Raw genomic sequence first — 16,990 nt, 5'->3', positions numbered from 1 at the left:
ATTAATGCAAGTTGTAATTTAGGTGTGAAAATGTTGAAATGTCACTTGCCCCAGTGAGGCTTCAGTAGATCATACTGGATGGGGTGGGGAGTGGACAGTACAACACAAGCTGTTTGGACCTGTAACCATCCATTTCCCTTATTACAAATCCATCCCCCTCACTTAGTCTGCAGCATGATACTTCATTGAGCAAACATTTCTTTGCTACCATATACCGTTGCATCTAGTTACGAACCATTTACTCTCTTTCCACTCTCCAGGTCCTGATGAACTTCCAGGTCCATTAGCAGTAGAGGAGGCAGAAGGGAATTGAAGAAGCAACATCACTCACTCTCACTTCACTGAGAAATTTGCTCTCATGACCTTTAAATGGTGACCTGTGCAATGCTCAGGGCTGACCCCCTAAGTGCAAGTGTGCAGCAGCAAAGGCAGGGGGAGGGGGCAGCTGGGGACCATCCAGTGAGCTCACTCCCTAACCTTGCTGTAGAGGGAAGAAGGAAGAAGCCGCTCCTCAAGTCATGGTGAAAGACGAGTTAGTTCGGAAACTTGAATGTTTTAAAATTGATAAGGAGGTGGTTTTGGATGGGCTCTCAGTTCTTAAAGTCAATAAGGCACCGGAACCAGATGAGATGCATCCAAGGATACTGAGGGAAGTGAGGATAGTAATTGCAGAGCCATTGGCCATAATTTTCCACTCTTCCTTAGACCGTTTGATGTGGTGTGCATGGACTTCCAAAAGGATAAAGTGCCACAGAACAGACTTCGGAGCAAAGTTAGAGCTCAAGGAATAAAAGGGACAGTAGCAACATGGTGGAATTAGCAAGTTGACAGGAAACAGAGAAAAGTGGTGTTTTTTTGGACAAGAGAAAGGTTTACAGTGGAGTTTACCGGGGATTGATGTTAGGAGTCCTGTTCTTCGTGATACGTATACAGTATAAATGACCTAGACCCTGGTGTACAGGGCACAATTGCAACATTTGCGTATGGTAGAAAACTTAAAAAATTATTGTGAACCTTGTAGGAGGATAGTGTAGAACTTCAAAATAATAATCTTCAATGATAATCTTCATTATTGCCACACATAGGCTTGCATAACACTGCAATTAAGTAGGGCAGCACGGTGGCACAGTGGTTAGCCCTGCTGCTTATGGCGCTGAGGATCCGGGTTCGATCCTGGCCCTGGATCACTGTCCATGAGGAGTTTGCACATTCTCCCCGTGTCTGCGTGGGTTTCACCCCCACAACCTAAAAAGATGTGCAGGATAGGTGGATTGGCCACTCTAAATTGCCCCTTAATTGGAAATAAATAATTGGGTACTCTAAATTTATTTTTTTTAAACTGCAATGAAGTTACTGTGAAAATCCCCAAAGTCGCCACATTCTGGTGCCAGTTCGGGTACACTGAGGGAGAATTCAGAATATCCAATTCACCGAACAACACAGGAGGGATTCTCCACTACCCGGTGGGGCGGGGGGTCCTGGCGGGACGGAGTGGCATGAACCACTCCGGCGTCGGGCTGCCCCAAAGATGCGGAATCCTCTGCACCTTCAGGGGCTAGGCCCTCCCCAGAGTGGTTTGCGCCCCGCCGGTCAGTGGGAAAGGGGCTTGGCGCCACGCCAACCAGCGCCGAAAGGCCTCCACTGGCTAGCGCGAGTGGGCGCATGCGCGGGAGTGCCAGCATGTGCTGGCGTCATCCCCGCGCATACGCCGAGGGCTACATTTCCGCACCGGCAATGGCGGACTGGTACAGCCACCGGTGAGGAACAATAGAGTGCCCCCACAGCACAGGCCCGCCCGTGGATCGGTGGGCCCCCATCGCGGGCCAGGCCACCATGGGGACAACACCCAGGGCCAGATCACCCTGCGCTCCCACCCAAGAACCCCGGAGCCCGGCCGCGCTGCCAGGTCCCGCCGGTAAGGACCTACTCCAGTTTACGCCAGCGGGACTGGCAAAAAACGGGCGGGACTTTGGCCCATCGCGGGCCTGAGAATTTGGGGAGCCCCGGTGCCCATTGAGTCGCACCGGTCCCCGCCATTCTCCGAGGCAGGCGGCGCAACTCACGTCAGGCCGATGTTTAGGGGGCGGGAGAATTTGGAGGACGGCAGGGGCTGGATTCACGCTGACCTCCGGCGATTCTGCGACCCGGCGGGGGATCGGAGAATCCCGCCCCACGTCTTTCGGGACTTGAGGGAGGAAACCGGAGCACCCAGAGAATACCCACGCAGACACGGGGAGAACGTGCAGACTCCGCACAGACAGTGACCCAAGCCAGAAATCGAAACTGGGACCTTGGCACTGTGAAGCAACAGCGCAGTAGATTAAATTTAATGCAGAAAAGTGTGAAGTGATTCGTTTTGGTAGAAAAAAACTGGAGGGAAGTATAAAATAAAGGAGAAAAAAGTGGGTGCAGGAGCAGAGGGACCTGGGTGTTTCTGTACATAAATCATTGAAGGTGGCAGGTCAGGTTGAGAGAGCAGTTAATAATGCAGACAGCATCTCAGGATTTATCAGTGGGCACAATGCAAATGCAAGGAAGTTATGTTGAATGTATAGAAAACACTGGCTCTCCTTCATTTTTTTTTTCTTTATTCAATCTTGTGATGTGAGCGTCAGTGGGCAAGGCCAGCAATTGCTGCTAATTCCTAATTACCCTTGAACTGAGTGGCTTGCTCGCCCAAGTGGGTCTGGAGTCACATGTAGGCCAGACCAAGTAAGTACAACAGATTTCCTTCCTTGAAGGTCATTAGTGAACCAATATTTATAACAATCAATGACAGCATCATGGTCTATTACTGAGACTAGCTTTCAAATCCAGATTTATTGAAGTTCTGCCAGCTGCCATGGAGGGATTTGAGCCAGTGTCCCCAGGACGTAGCCTGGGCCTGTGGATTGCTAACCCCATGACATTACCACTACACTACCATGTGTACAGCTCTGGGTGGAGAGAATGCAGAAAAGATTCATGAAAACTGTTTCAGGATTGAGTAACTTCAATTATGTCGAAAGATTGGAAAAGTTGGGACTGTTCTTCTTGGAGAAGAGAAGGGTGAGAGGAGACTTGATAGAGATACTCAAAACCATGAGGACCTGTAAAGAGTAGATAGGGAGAAACTGTTCCCATTGGTGGAAGGATAGAGAACCAGAGGGCACAGGTTTAAGGCAATTAGCAAAAGAAACAATAGTGACAGGAGGGAACTCCATTCACGCAGCAAGTGATGAGGATCTGGAATGCGCTGCCTGAGAGTGGTGGAGGTAGATTCAGTCGCGCCACTCAAGAGGGAATTGCATGATTAATTGAAAAGTAATAAATTGCAAGGCTATGAGGAAAAGGCACAGGAGTGGCACGAGGTGAATTTCCTCTCCACAGGGGCAGTACAGTCATGATGGATCTAATGGATGCCCTCCTTCTGCCCTGTCAGCGCTAATTCTTTTTTTTAAATAAATTTAGATTACCCAATTATTTTTTCCAATTAAGGGGCAATTTAGCGTGGCCAATCCACCTAGCCTGCACATCTTTGGGTTGTGGGGGCGAAACCCACGCAAACACGGGGAGAATGTGCAAATTCCACACGGACAGTGACCCAGAGGCGGGATCGAACCTGGGACCTCAGCGCCGTGAGGCAGCTGTGCTAAAGCGCTTTATAATTCTAATGCTTTAGTCCCTCTGTGTGACAAAGACATGCAGCAGACAACGATGGTCCGAGAGACTCTCTCGGCAATGCTATAGGGCAACTCCAGACCCTTTTAGGCAGCAGATAGGTCTACTCAACAGATTGTTCTATCCAGGCTTGACTGAAGTCATGGTACTGATTATACCTCATGTCTGCATTTGCTTGAGTGTGCAAGTCCACAAAGAATAAATAGCCTTTCTCTCCAAGCAGTAAGCCATTAACCAAATGCTCCCAGAATGATGGATGAGTGCAGTTGGAACAACACTCAAAAAGCTTAACACCATCCAGGACAAGCAGCCTGATTGGCACCCCATCCACAATCATAACTCCCTGCACACTGAAGAACAGTAGCAGCAGTGTGTACTATCTACCAAGATGCACTTCAGGAACTCACCAAGGCTATTTAGGCAACATCTTCCAAACTCACAACCACTACCATCTAGAAGGACAAGGCCAGCTGAAACCTGGGAACACCACCACCTGTATGTTTCTCCCCATACCACGCACCATCCTGACTTGGGAAATGTACTGCCGTACCTTCACTGTTGCTGGGTCAAAATCATGGAACATCTCCTCGTCCCCTAACAGCGCAGTGGGTGTACCTACACCACATGGACCACAGGGGTTCATGAAGGCAGCTCAGCACCACCTTCTCCAGGACAAATAGGGATGGACAGTGAATGCTGGCCGATCCAGCAACACCCACATCCCATGAATTAATAAAATAAAGTTACCAGGGAGCCTGGCTGCATGTTCAGTGAGTGAAATTTCTTCCTGGTCATGCAGACTCCAGCCTCTTTTGTTGAAACATGCTAGACTATGTGTGTACCACCAATGATGTCTTGTGTTTGGAGGAGGCATGAAATCTTGGCAAAGCTTTGAGTCCTATCTCCTTGCTTTGTGTGTTCATAGGGAGGATTGAATTCCTTGGCAAAGGGTGTTTGGTCACCTGACAAATATAGGCCTGTAGAGCTGATTAGCTGATGGTGTAGATGTCACATCCACTGCAGATTGGAAAAAACTCCGAAGCAACAGTGAGGTAAGGATGTGAAGAATCTTGTTCTGGGATGCAGTTGGTGCTACAGTCAGCCACAGATTTCGCTGATGGCCTACTGGTAAAATCAGCGAGCTGCAAGTAGGAACTTCTGTGCTTGTGCATTCATGTACGGTCAAGCCTCTGGTGAGTTGTCCTCCTTCTGTGATTGTCTCTTTCTCATCTCCTACTCCTCGCCCTCATGCTCCTCCAGCTGCAATAGCAGTGTACATAGCAAAATCAATCAGAGGTTTGCTAAAAGCTCCTGCAGGTCAAACCCCCTTATTTGTGTAGCTGAGTTAGAATTGGCTAATAGGACAGGGGAGTTACTGAATGGGCTTTTTGGTCATAAAATAAGCAGAATTGGTGCTGAACTTGGCATTTTCTGATATCAGCTGGGCACTCTGGATGCCCTGGATGCATTGATTCAAATGGCAATGATCACATTCCGTGCACAAGATGTGTCCAGGCTTTTGATGCCTCAGAACGTATTTTTTGGAGTTGAAATGGAAGTTTCCAAACTGAAGTTTCCACAAATGTGATGCTGTTTCTATCAACTGCATACTTTACGAAGAATTCAGTAAGCTTCAATCCTGCAATCAGATAGCGACATCACTGCAGTCCCAAGTGTTGAGTGCAGACTTCCTGCTGTCTGAGGGACTGAGCACAAACTCCCTGCAATTTTAAAGTGTTCTGACACCCTGGGTGAGTGCACGGTCAGTTCCAGTCCCACTGACCCCAGAGTCCCAACAAAACTGATTAGCCAATAATTTGTTTAACATTTTCAGAATCTTTGGTCCCTTGACTGCTCAACAAGCTATAACCACCAGGTTTGTAAGTTGAACATAATAAATGTTTATTTCTAACAGGAACAAAGTTGAAATATGCAATAATTATAAAAGAATAATGGAGAGCTAATCCACTACTCCCCCCTTTTAACATCCCACCCTCTACCCAAACACACAGTGGGAGGGGAAGGGGTAAAATAATAGGAATGAAAATTAAATGAAAGATGAGTGTCCTGGCTTCCAATGCAACAGGCTATCTTGCCAGGATGCTTAAGGATCGAAGCCACCGTTGTATGGTTACAGATGGTCTTCCGGCAGTGCATTCGGTCAGTACTCCCAGGCAATGGTTTTACTCTGGAGAGGCACTTTAACTTGTACCAGCCTGGGCCTTTACTCAAAGGAACAGCCTCAAGTCTGTCCAATTCTTACTTGTTTCCAACTCCACCAGAATGACCAACAGCCTTACTGAGATTTTAAAAGAGTATTTTAAACAATTGGTCCTGCCTTCGCCTGGTGGCTGGACTGGATTTCTTTGGAGTTCAGTCTGGCTGTGGATAGAATCCATTAGATGAGAGAGAGGTCAGGGCTGCGACCCTCCAGCTTCTGACAAAACAAAATAATAAAAAACAGTCCCACAGAGAAAGCAAGTCCATCAAGGTGTGTTAGCACTGATCTCCCTGAAATCTGCTGATTTGAAATGTAGACATCTCCATGCACCATTCCTTGCCTGAGATCATAAATCAATCCTCAGTTTACCAGCCACTCACATTAAAGGTGAAGTCCATCTTAAAGGCATAGGCACAAAAATTGAACTCGCAAAATATGAGAAATTACAAGGGCACAAAACAACGGACAAACAGGGATTAATAGAAGGATCCTTACAAAATATTTAGGTGCAAACTCCAGTCTTCCCAAAGATCAGGCACAGGCCCATTCTGGTATCCAGGGACCGAGCTCACATGTGCTGCAGTTGTAGAGATCGGATGCGGGCAATCTGCCGTCCCCGATATGAGGTGTTGAAACTCTGAGATTGCAGATTCTGGGAATGGCTGAAAACTCTGGGTCTGTACCTGAGGCGGGATATTCAAAGGGCCTTGGGGTAGGAGCCTGGCACGGACACAATTTGAAAATAGCGGTCCTAAAGGTTGTCTCCCGAAGCCTTTGGGACAGTTTGGAATTTTAAAAGAGATAGCCCCGATTTTGCCCAGGCAGTCAGCTCCCACCTCCCGGGGGGTGCTTGGCACCTCTAATTGGACACCGAGCTCGCCTCCTGCCCAATTAAGGCATTGGAATTTTAAAATAGTGTCGCAAGAGAGATGCTGTTGATGCATGGGGTTGGGATCTAGAATTCATCATTTAAAACCCTTGATCCTGGGACGGTAGGGATTGTCTGTGCCTGATCCCTAGAACAGCCTGCAGTCCAACAACTGGCAATAACTTTCCTTGTCAACCCAGGCCAGCGGTAGACCTGACTTTCCTGGGCAAACAGATCAGCATTTAGTGAGCAAGTTTCACCCCTTCCCTCTCCTTCCCACCCCACCCTCAAATGATGATCTATATACTGTCAACTGAATCAACAGGCATTCTGTATACCAAAGCAACAAATATTATGATGAGTACTGTTGGGGTTACTTTTTAAACAAGTTTCCTCTTTATTAGGAATTATCAGGGGCTGGTTTAGCACACTGGGCTAAATCGCTGGCTTTTAAAGCAGACCAAGGCAGGCCAGCAGCACGGTTCAATTCCTGTATCAGCCATCCCGAACAGGTGCCGGAATGTGGCGACTAGGGGCTTTTCACAGTAACTTCATTGAAGCCTACTCGTGACAATAAGCGATTTTCATTTCATTTCATGATTGAAGGGGTAATATTAATTGTCACTTCTATGGAAAAATGTATAGTGAAGGGTCACAGAATACTAAGAATATTGACCTCATTATAACAGTTTTCAAATCTCCTTGTCAGCTCATCATTGTTGAATGATATTTAGTATGACAAATATTATTAGCTTTGGTATTTAGCAGTCTCCATTTGCCCTATATTCTCAATGGAGGAACAAAAGGTGCATTTAGAATAATTGCTGAGATTTTCAGGATCTATTTCCACCCAAAGAACAATGCCTTTGTCAGGGAGCTCCTCAGCTCTCTAAGGAACGATTATTGTGCACCTTTCAAAATACACCTGGATCCACATCAGGGTTAGAGAAATTTGCAGAATCGTTGCCTAGTTTAGTTTTAAACAAATCCGGTTAATATCGAGGATAAACAAAAGAACCAGAAGTCCGCGTGTCAGAGGGATGGGGATTTTGAACTGTGGGAGCAAATGCAGTCTTAATTTCACAAGGCAGACGGTATCCATGAGGTCGCAATGAATTAAATATCTGAAAATGAATGGACATGTCAGCGGCCATTCCCTCTTTGCAACTGAATCGGGTTTTATTTAAGTGGGAGAGGTACTGTCCTGTGGAGGATGCATCGAGGTACCTTGGGCAGCTGTCTGGTAAATTATACACTGTATCAGTTGTACAATGTGGCTGAGAGACTGCTGAATGCGGCTGAATGTGCTCATTAATAGAAATGAAGGAGGGAGTTCCTGTTCAGTGTGTCAACGTGCAATCCACAAGGAATCCCAAGAGATAATGTTGGGTGTGGGGGCTGGGGTGGGTGGGCTGGAGCCATCCTCTCTGATAGGGGCCCGCTATTATCAAATGGCAGAGTAGAAGAAAGTGCTGATGCACCACACATGCTCAGTGTGCTCTCTGCTGTCTCACGCTGCTGCCGGCTGCAGTCTGTTCTGGTCGTGGCTCGCTATCATGCTGCCTTGCCCCTCCACCCCAGCTATCAAGGAGGAACAGGATGAGGGAGAACAGAATGAGACCGGCAAAATGAAAGTGGAGGTAGGTTGATCTGAGGTTATGCAGTCTGCTTGTCCTACCTCCAACAATAGGATTACATATTGTTTATTAGCGTGGAGACCTCAGCCTGCTTCTGTATGAAAATATTTTATTAACAACACATCAGTTATCAAGTGTAGTAATGGCTCAGTAAAATAATAGTATCTGATCTGCTTGCATTCTAGACACAGAATATATTAATATTTCTTGTTTTACCTGGGTCCTTATATTCTGTCAGTGAGAGCAATACTTTCAGCTAACACTGCATTTAATGTCTGTAGTTTTAAGCATTTTTTGTAAGCAAAATGTCTACTGGAAATCAAAAATTATTTGGGAAATGTTCATCTTTTGAAGCATTGAGTATTTTCCCCCTCCATTCGAGTAACCAGGACAGATTGAGTGACTACAGAAGGTTGATTAAGGTTTGTAGCAGGTAGTCAGTCAGTGGCCTGCTTGCCTGCCTGCCTGGCTGGCTGGCTGGTCAGTCTCCCTCTGACAAGTGCTGGACACAACACTTTAATCAGGACAGGCTGGCTGCTTTGGAGAGACTGTGCAAACACCCTGGGACACAGTATACCGATCATCATTTGAGGGTGGGGTGGGAAGGAGAGAATGTATGCAGGAGGATATGAATAGGGAAAGGGCAGGCAGCTACACAAAATTACTATTCACAAAAAAAAACAAACACACTGGATCTTCGAGTAAATCCTGGTCAAGTGGAAATGTTTCCAAGAAAACGACTGATCAGAATAAAAGATTTTTAAAAATGGGCAGGGTCTGTTTTACTTTTGTTCTCCTGGTTCCTGTTACAGGAGGCAGATCATACCCTAATCGGCAGCCATATAAACTACACAATGAAAATCTGTGCAATAATTATTTGAAAAAAATATTTATACCTGGAAAGAAAAGGGGCGGACAATGCATTTTCTGTATAAACAAATTCTAATTCAGGGAAAGGAGGGACTCCCCTTCACCACCAGCACTATTGCAATAAATGCACTCTACAGAGATTTTTTTTTTTCGTTAAGTGGTGTCTCTTGTCCAAGTTTATGGTCAGTCTTACAGGTTACAGTACAAAGGGAGCAGCTTTGATCCCAGCTGCTGCATTAGCCAGAGGCTGGGCAACCAGTGTGATAGAGCAGTCATGTTCACATTTCTCTATTTAAGTGCTGGGAGCAATGGGACCGCTTTTTGTTGTAAAGGTTTGTTTTTTAGGGCGGGGCAGGGGGTGATGCTTACTGAACAACAATGAATATTCTGCCTATTTCTCTTTTCTGTATTTTGAAATAATATAAACGTGCGGGAACACAGCTAGGGATCTTGTCTTACTGTTAACCTTTTGACTCCTTAATTCAGAATCTTTTTATAGCTTTCAAGCCATTACACAGAATTACATTGAATTTACACAACAGAAACAAGCCATTCAGTCCTATGATCCTTGCCAGTGTTTAGCTCCCCACCTTATTTTATGCAGCCCATCAACATAAACTTCTATTCCTTTCTCCCTCATGCACTATCAGTATTCCTCAATGCTTACCTATATCATATGCCAGGGTACTGCACACTCTGTCCATTAACTGGGGACAGAGGTTTCACCTGAATTACCCATTGGAATTATTTGTGACTGTCTTATGATTATAAATTGACCAGCAAAATATTTCCTCCACCTGATGCTTTTTGGCGGGAATTCAGCTGTTGAAGTGGGTGGAGCTATAGAGTCGAGCGGTGAGTATTTAAACTAGCTGCTTCGCGGATTCGAGTCTTTTCGGCGGGAATTCAGCCGTTGAAGTGGGCGGAGACATAGAGTCGAGCGCTGAGTATTTAAACTAGCTGCTTCGCGGATTTGAGTCTTTTCGGCGGGAATTCAGCTGTTGGAGTGGGCGGAGCTGCTTCGCTGCTTAAACAGCGGCCACAGGGTGTTTGGGGATAAATTTGAAGAGTGACATCACAGCAAAGCAGTGACCCGATTGGCTGGTAAGGAAAGTGCTCCAATTAGCAGTAGCTGGGAGAAATTTAACTCTTCGTGTGTTTGTAAGTATTGTGATTGGTAAGTAAAATCTTTATTCCTTTCACTTATTCATTATTTGATACTATATTTGTAATCAGTTAAGGTAAAGTGTAAAAATGGCAAGTGATCGCAGATCCGTGTTATGCTCCTCGTGCTCAATGTGGGAGTTCAGGGACACGGCCGATGCCCCTGACTCCTTCATGTGAGGGAAGTGTGTCCAGCTGCAGCTCCTGTTAGACCACATGACGGCTCTGGAGCTGCGGATGGACTCACTTTGGAGCATCCACGATGCTGAGGAGGTTGTGGATAGCACGTTCAGTGAGTTGGTTACACCTCAGATTAGGATTGGTGAGGGAGACAGGGAATGGGTGACCAAAAGGCAGAGAAAGAGCAGGAAGGCAGTGCAGGTGTCCCCTGCAGTCATCTCCCTCCAAAACAGGTATACCGTTTTGGATACTGTTGGGGGAGATGACTCACCAGGGGAAGGCAGTAGTAGCCATGTTCATGGCACCATGGCTGGCTCTGCTGCACAGAAGGGCGGGAAAAAGACTGGCAGGGCTATAGTCATAGGGGATTCAATCGTAAGGGGAGTAGACAGGCATTTCTGTGGTCGAAAACGAGCCTCCTGAATGGTATGTTGCCTCTCCGGTGCACGGGTCAGTGATGTCTCAGATCGGCTGCAGGACATACTGAAGGGGGAGGGTGAACAGCCAGTTGTCGTGGTGCATATAAAAAGGGGATGAGGTCCTACAATCAGAATTTAGGGAGTTCGGAGATAAGTTAAAGACCTCAAAGGCAGTAATCTCAGGGTTGCTACCAGTGCCACGAGATAGTCAGAGTAGAAATTCAAGAATAGTCAGAATGAATACGTGGCTTGAGAGACGGTGCAGGAGGGAGGGGTTCCAATGTCCATGGGGTGCTTTTGCTAACACTGTTGGGGAGGTTTTAAACTAATGTGGCAGGGGGGTGGGAACCAGATTAGGAAGTTAGAGGTCAGTAAAGAGGCAGCAACTAAAGCCAGTAAGGTACCAGATAATAAACTCATTGTGACTAAGGGGAAGAGTAGATAGGAAAGAGATGATGATAACAAAGGGACAGGTGGCCTGAGGTGCATTTGTTCTAATGCGAGAAGTGTAGCAGATTAGGCAGATGAATTTAGGGCTTGGATTAGTACCTGGGAATATGATGTTATTGGTATTACAGTCACTTGGTTGAGGGAAGGACAAGATTGGCAACTAAATATCCTCGGGTATTGATGCTTCAGGAGGGATAGAGAGGGAGGTAAAATGGGTGGAGGTGTTGCATTACCGGTCAGAGATGATATCACAACTGTGATTAAGGAGGGCACGATGGAGGATTCGAGCACTGAGGCAATATGGGTAGAGCTAAGAAATAGGAAGGGTGCAGTGATATTGTTGGGACTTTACTACAGGCCTCCCAAAAGCGAGCGTGAAGTTGAGGTACAAATATGTAGACAGATTATGGAAAAATGTAGGAACAATAGGGTGGTCGTGATGGGAGATTTTAACTTCCCCAACATTGAATGGGACTCACGTAGTGTTGGAGGTGTAGATGGAGCAGAATTTGTAAAGAGCATCCAGGAGAGTTTTTTAGAGCAGTATGTAAATAGTCCAACTCAGGAAGGGGCCATACTGGACCTGGTATTGGGGAATGATCCCGGCCAGGTGGTTGAAGTTCCAGTCGGTGATTACTTTGGGAATAGCGATCACAATTCCATAAATTTTAGAATACTCATGGACAAAGAAGAGAGTGGTCCTAAAGGAAGAGTGCTAAATTGGGGAAAGGTCAAGTATAACAAAACTCGGCGGAGCTAGGGAATGTGGATTGGGAGCAGCTGTTTAAGGGTAAATCCACATTTGAAATGTGGGCGTCTTTTAAGGAAAGGTTGATTAGAGTGCAGGACAGACATGTCCCTGTGAAAATAAGGGATAGAAATGGCAAGATTAGGGAACCATGGATGACGGGTGGAATTGTGAGACTAGCTAAAATGAAAAAGGAAGCATACATAAGATCTATGCGACTTAAAACTGATGAAGCTTTGGAGGAATATGGGGAAAGTAGGACAAATCTCAAACGCGCAATAAAGAGGGCTAAAAGGGGTCATGAAATATCTTTGGCTAACAGGGTTAAGGAAAATCCCAAAGCCTTTTATTCGCATATAAGGAGCAAGAGAGTAACTAGAGAAAGGATTGGCCCACTCAAAGACAAAAGGGGGAATTCATGCGTGGAGTCAGAGGAAATGGGTGAGATTTTAATGAGTACTTTGCATCGGTATTCACCAAGGAAAGGGACATAACGGATGTTGAGGTTAGGGATGGATGTTTAAATACTCTAGGTCAAGTCGGCATAAGGAAGGGGGACGTTTTGGGTATTCTAAAAGGCATTAAGGTGGACAAGGTTATAAGTGGTCTGATTAGCAAGTTTGCAGATGATACTAAGATTGGTGGAGCTGCCAATAGCGAGGGGGACTGTCAGAGCATACAGCAAAATATAGATAGATTGGAGAGTTGGGCAGAGAAATGGCAGATGGAGTTCAATCCAGGCAAATGAGAGGTGATGCATTTTGGAAGATCCAATTCAAGAGCGGACTATACGGTCAATGGAAGAATCCTGGGGAAAATTGATGTACAGAGAAATCTGGGAGTTCAGGTCCATTGTATCCTGAAGGTGGCAACGCAGGTCGATAGAGTGGTCAAGAAGGCATACAGCATGCTTGCCTTCATCGGACGGGGTATTGAGTACAAGAGTCGGCAGGCCATGTTACAGTTGTATAGGACTTTGGTTAGGCCACATTTGGAATACTGCATGCAGTTCTGGTCGCCACATTACCAGAAGGATGTGGATGCTTTAGAGAGAGTGCAGAGGAGGTTCACCAGGATGTTGCCTGGTATGGAGTGTGCTAGCTATGAAGGAAGGTTGAGTAGATTAGGATTGTTTTCGTTGCAAAGACGGAGGTTGAGGGGGGACCTGATGGTAGGTCTACAAAATTATGACAGGTATGGACAGGGTGGATAGCAACAAGCTTTCTCCAAGAGTGGGGGTATGAATTACAAGGGATCGCAATTTCAAGGTGAGAAGGGAAAGTTTAAGGGAGATGTGCGTGCAACGTTTTTTACGCAGAGGGTGGTGAGTGCCTGGAACGCATTGCCAGCGGAGATGGTAGAGGCGAGCACGATAGCATCATTTAAGATGCATCTAGACAGATATATGAACGGGCGGGGAACAGAGGGAAGTAGATCGTTGGAAAATAGGCGACAGGTTTAGATAAAGGATCTGGATCGGCGCAGGCTGGGAGGGCCGAAGGGCCTGTTCCTGTGCTGTAATTTTCTTTGTTCTTTTGTTCTCTGTTGAAATTCTTTTGCAATCTGGAAGACCTTCATCACGTTACCCTTGGGAGGTATTTTCGGGCCCTTCCACGGCGTGCTTGCCGTCGGTTGATTTTCCGGCGTTTTGCGTGTCTCCCTCGTCCCGCTACCGGGGAACGTGCCGTGGGGGTCACCTTCAGCAGGACCGGAAGATCCCGTTGGTGGGAAGGACCAGAAAATTCCAACCCTTTTGTTTTCTGGAGACAAAAAATATAGCATGTTCAACCTTTCCTGATAGGTACAACCCCTCTTTCTGGCACCATCCTTGTAAATCTTTGTTTGTAACTTCTCCAATGCCTCCATCTACTTTTTGTCAGATCAATATCAGAGCTCAGTACAATGTTTCTGTCAGTCTTTAAGAGTCTTTTATCTTCTTCCTTTAAGTGACATTCCAGAAATCTATGATATGACTCCTTATTCCTAATATTTCTATTGTTTAATTTGGTTACGGTGGATTAGATGGAACTTCCAGACTGCTTCATTTAGGTCTGCTTCTGGTCAGGTTTAACAGCATGGCCATCAAGTATTCTCGGGTCCAGGCATCTAGGATCAGTGAGTGACTATGACAGGGGTGGGCAAACTTTTCCGTGCAAGGGCCACATTCAGAAATTCACAATTCACAAAGGGCCGCATAGTATATTAAGTAAAATAATTACTTCACCCGGTTATGATTCTGGCCGCCTCATATAGAACATAGAACAGCACAGAACAGGCCCTTCGGCCCTCGACGTTGTGCCGAGCAATGATCACCCTACTCAAGTCAACGTATCCACCCTATACCAGTAAGTAACCCAACAGCCCCCCCGCATTAACCTTAAAAAAAAATTAAAAAAAAAAAAAAAAAAATTTTTTTAAAAAAATTTTTTTTTTTTTTTTTTTTTTTTTTTTAATGTCTTGGTGGGCCGCAGAAATACCTTTGGCGGGCCGCATGCGGCCCGCGGGCCGTAGTTTGCCCACCCCTGGACTATGATGTAAGGAGAATCTTTCACCAATAAGATCTGAACCTCTCTCCCTGCCACAGCAAACCTAGTCTGGGGCAGCTTTAATTAAAGTTGCTAATGGGCATGATCTCACAACATTAGCCTACCCGCAGCTGGTAATCTGACTGAGAAATATTATATTAGTATTGTACAGGCTTGTCCAACCTTTTTGTGCGAGAGGCCATATTTCTTTTTTTCTCACTCAAGGGGCCGGTGAGCAAACTTCAAAAAGAGTTTCAATATAGTGTTGAGGCATGAAGAAAAAAAACCTGGCTGAGCAAAAATAATGCAACATCAAATCAATTAGTCGATAATTTAAAATTCATAAAGATGACCATAGTGTGAAAGGGTCAAATTGTGTTTTACGCTTCACTATCAATCTCAGCGTACTTTTAAAAAAATAAATTTAGAATACTCAATTCAGTTTTTGCAATTAAGGGGCAATTTAGCGTGGCCAATCCACCTACTCCACACGGACAGTGACCCAGAGCTGGGATTGAACCTGGGACCTCGGCGCCATGAGGCGGCAGTGCTAACCATTGCACTGACTCAGCGTCCTTACCCACTCACCCTCACCCACTTTATAAGTCGGTGTGTGGAGGTGAGGGAGAGTGCGAACGCTGAGGTTGGGAGTGAGGCACAGTCTCTCTTATATACTCACACACAGTCACTCATGCACACACTCTCACTCACATAGTCACTCAGGCAAACTCACACACCCACAGACTCACACATACACAGACACTCTCTCATACACATACTCGCCGCGATTTTGCGCCCATGTTCGCCACAAGTGCAAACAGTGATGTGGGGGCAAAATTTTGCGAGACTCGGAAAATGAGATTCTCACCTGCGAGATCTCGTTTTCTCATTCTCCCTACTCACTGTCGGTGATGTAACGAGCAAGATTGGAAACCTAACTTCAATAGATTTTAGTATAATTAGCGGGCATCCCTGCCTTATCATCCCCTTACATATAAAATCCCCTACTGCTGACGTCACGTCGGTGAGGTCTACAGCTGTTTTTCAAAAATGGGAAACAGGCATAGGGAACACGCTGGGGGCTGTCAGATAGGTATAGGCTCTGGGGGAGAGGGAAATTCCTGGGAAGTACCCTGGCACTTCCCCTAGACAGAGGGCGGCCTTCTGGGGAACTCTATAGTGAGAGGATCCACTTATTGGTTAGGGGGTTCCATCTGTCCATGGGGGGGTCCCCCGTGTCCATGGAGGGGGCTCCCTTGCTTCTAGGGGAGGTTCGCTGTGTCCATAGAGGGAGGGGATCCCCATGATTGTGGGGAAGAGTGCCCACCACCCCGGCCGTGGGGGCTGGGGTTCCTTTGTTTTATTTTTAAAAAATAATTTTAGAGTACCCAATTAGTTTTTTTTCCGGGGGCAATTTAGCATGGCCAATACACGTAACCTTCCCATCTTTGGGTTGTGGAGATGAAACCGACGTAGACACAGGGAGAATGTGCAAACTCCACACGGACAGTGACCCGGGGCCGGGATACGACCCTGGGTCCTCGGCACCATGAGGCAGCAATGCTAACCACTGTGCCACGTGCTGCTCCGTTCCTTTGTTTTATACTGGAGATCGGGGTGCCCTTTAAAAAGAGCGCTCGACCTTGGGATTCCTGACAGCCAGCTTTTTCTGGCCCCAGCCCATCAGCTTCGATTGAGCCTCCAGATTTGTTCTGCAGAGCGTTGGATGATCTGGAGTGCAAACCCGGCTGTACAGCTTGCGGGTTGCATACCGGATTCCTCACCTCAGCCAGGGAGTGGAAAATTCCGCCCACACTGTCGCTCACACACATACACTTGCTCACACATATACACTCGCTCACACGCACACACACACTCTCTCACACACTTTCTCTCTCTTTCTCTGACACTCACACACACATACTCTCGCTCATACACACATATATTCTTGCTCTCACACACACTACTATCGCTCACACACATACACACGCTCACACATGTCATGATATGCAGACATGCAGATAATGATATACAGACAGGCACAGACAGGCAGCTAATGAACACAGAGAATGGGACATGACCAATGAGCAGGCAGGACACTCAGGGGTGGTATTTCACTATAAAAGACACAAGGCACTCACATTCCGCCTCTTTCCACTGGTGAACATCTACAGAGTGAGTCAGGGTGTATTTACAGTATCACACCTCCAGCACGTGGCTAAGAGCTAGTCTGGTTCAGTCAGACAGA

At 46.3% G+C, this 16,990-nt stretch overlaps 1 protein-coding gene across 1 annotated transcript in view; it reads left to right on the top strand.

Moving 5' to 3' along the window:
• Positions 1–8,263: 8,263 nt before the first annotated feature.
• The window catches only part of shtn3 (shootin 3), a 150,460-nt gene continuing 141,733 nt past the window's right edge, over positions 8,264–16,990 (top strand). The window contains exon 1 of the mRNA XM_038795366.1: positions 8,264–8,389. Within this exon, the coding sequence (XP_038651294.1) occupies positions 8,306–8,389 (84 nt within the window). The 5' untranslated portion in view covers positions 8,264–8,305. The remainder of the gene's footprint in view (positions 8,390–16,990) is intronic.

The sequence above is a fragment of the Scyliorhinus canicula genome, chromosome 4 (assembly GCF_902713615.1).
Source record: "Scyliorhinus canicula chromosome 4, sScyCan1.1, whole genome shotgun sequence".
Classification (NCBI taxonomy): Eukaryota; Metazoa; Chordata; class Chondrichthyes; order Carcharhiniformes; family Scyliorhinidae; genus Scyliorhinus; species Scyliorhinus canicula.
This window is presented reverse-complemented; position numbering and strand designations above follow the sequence as displayed.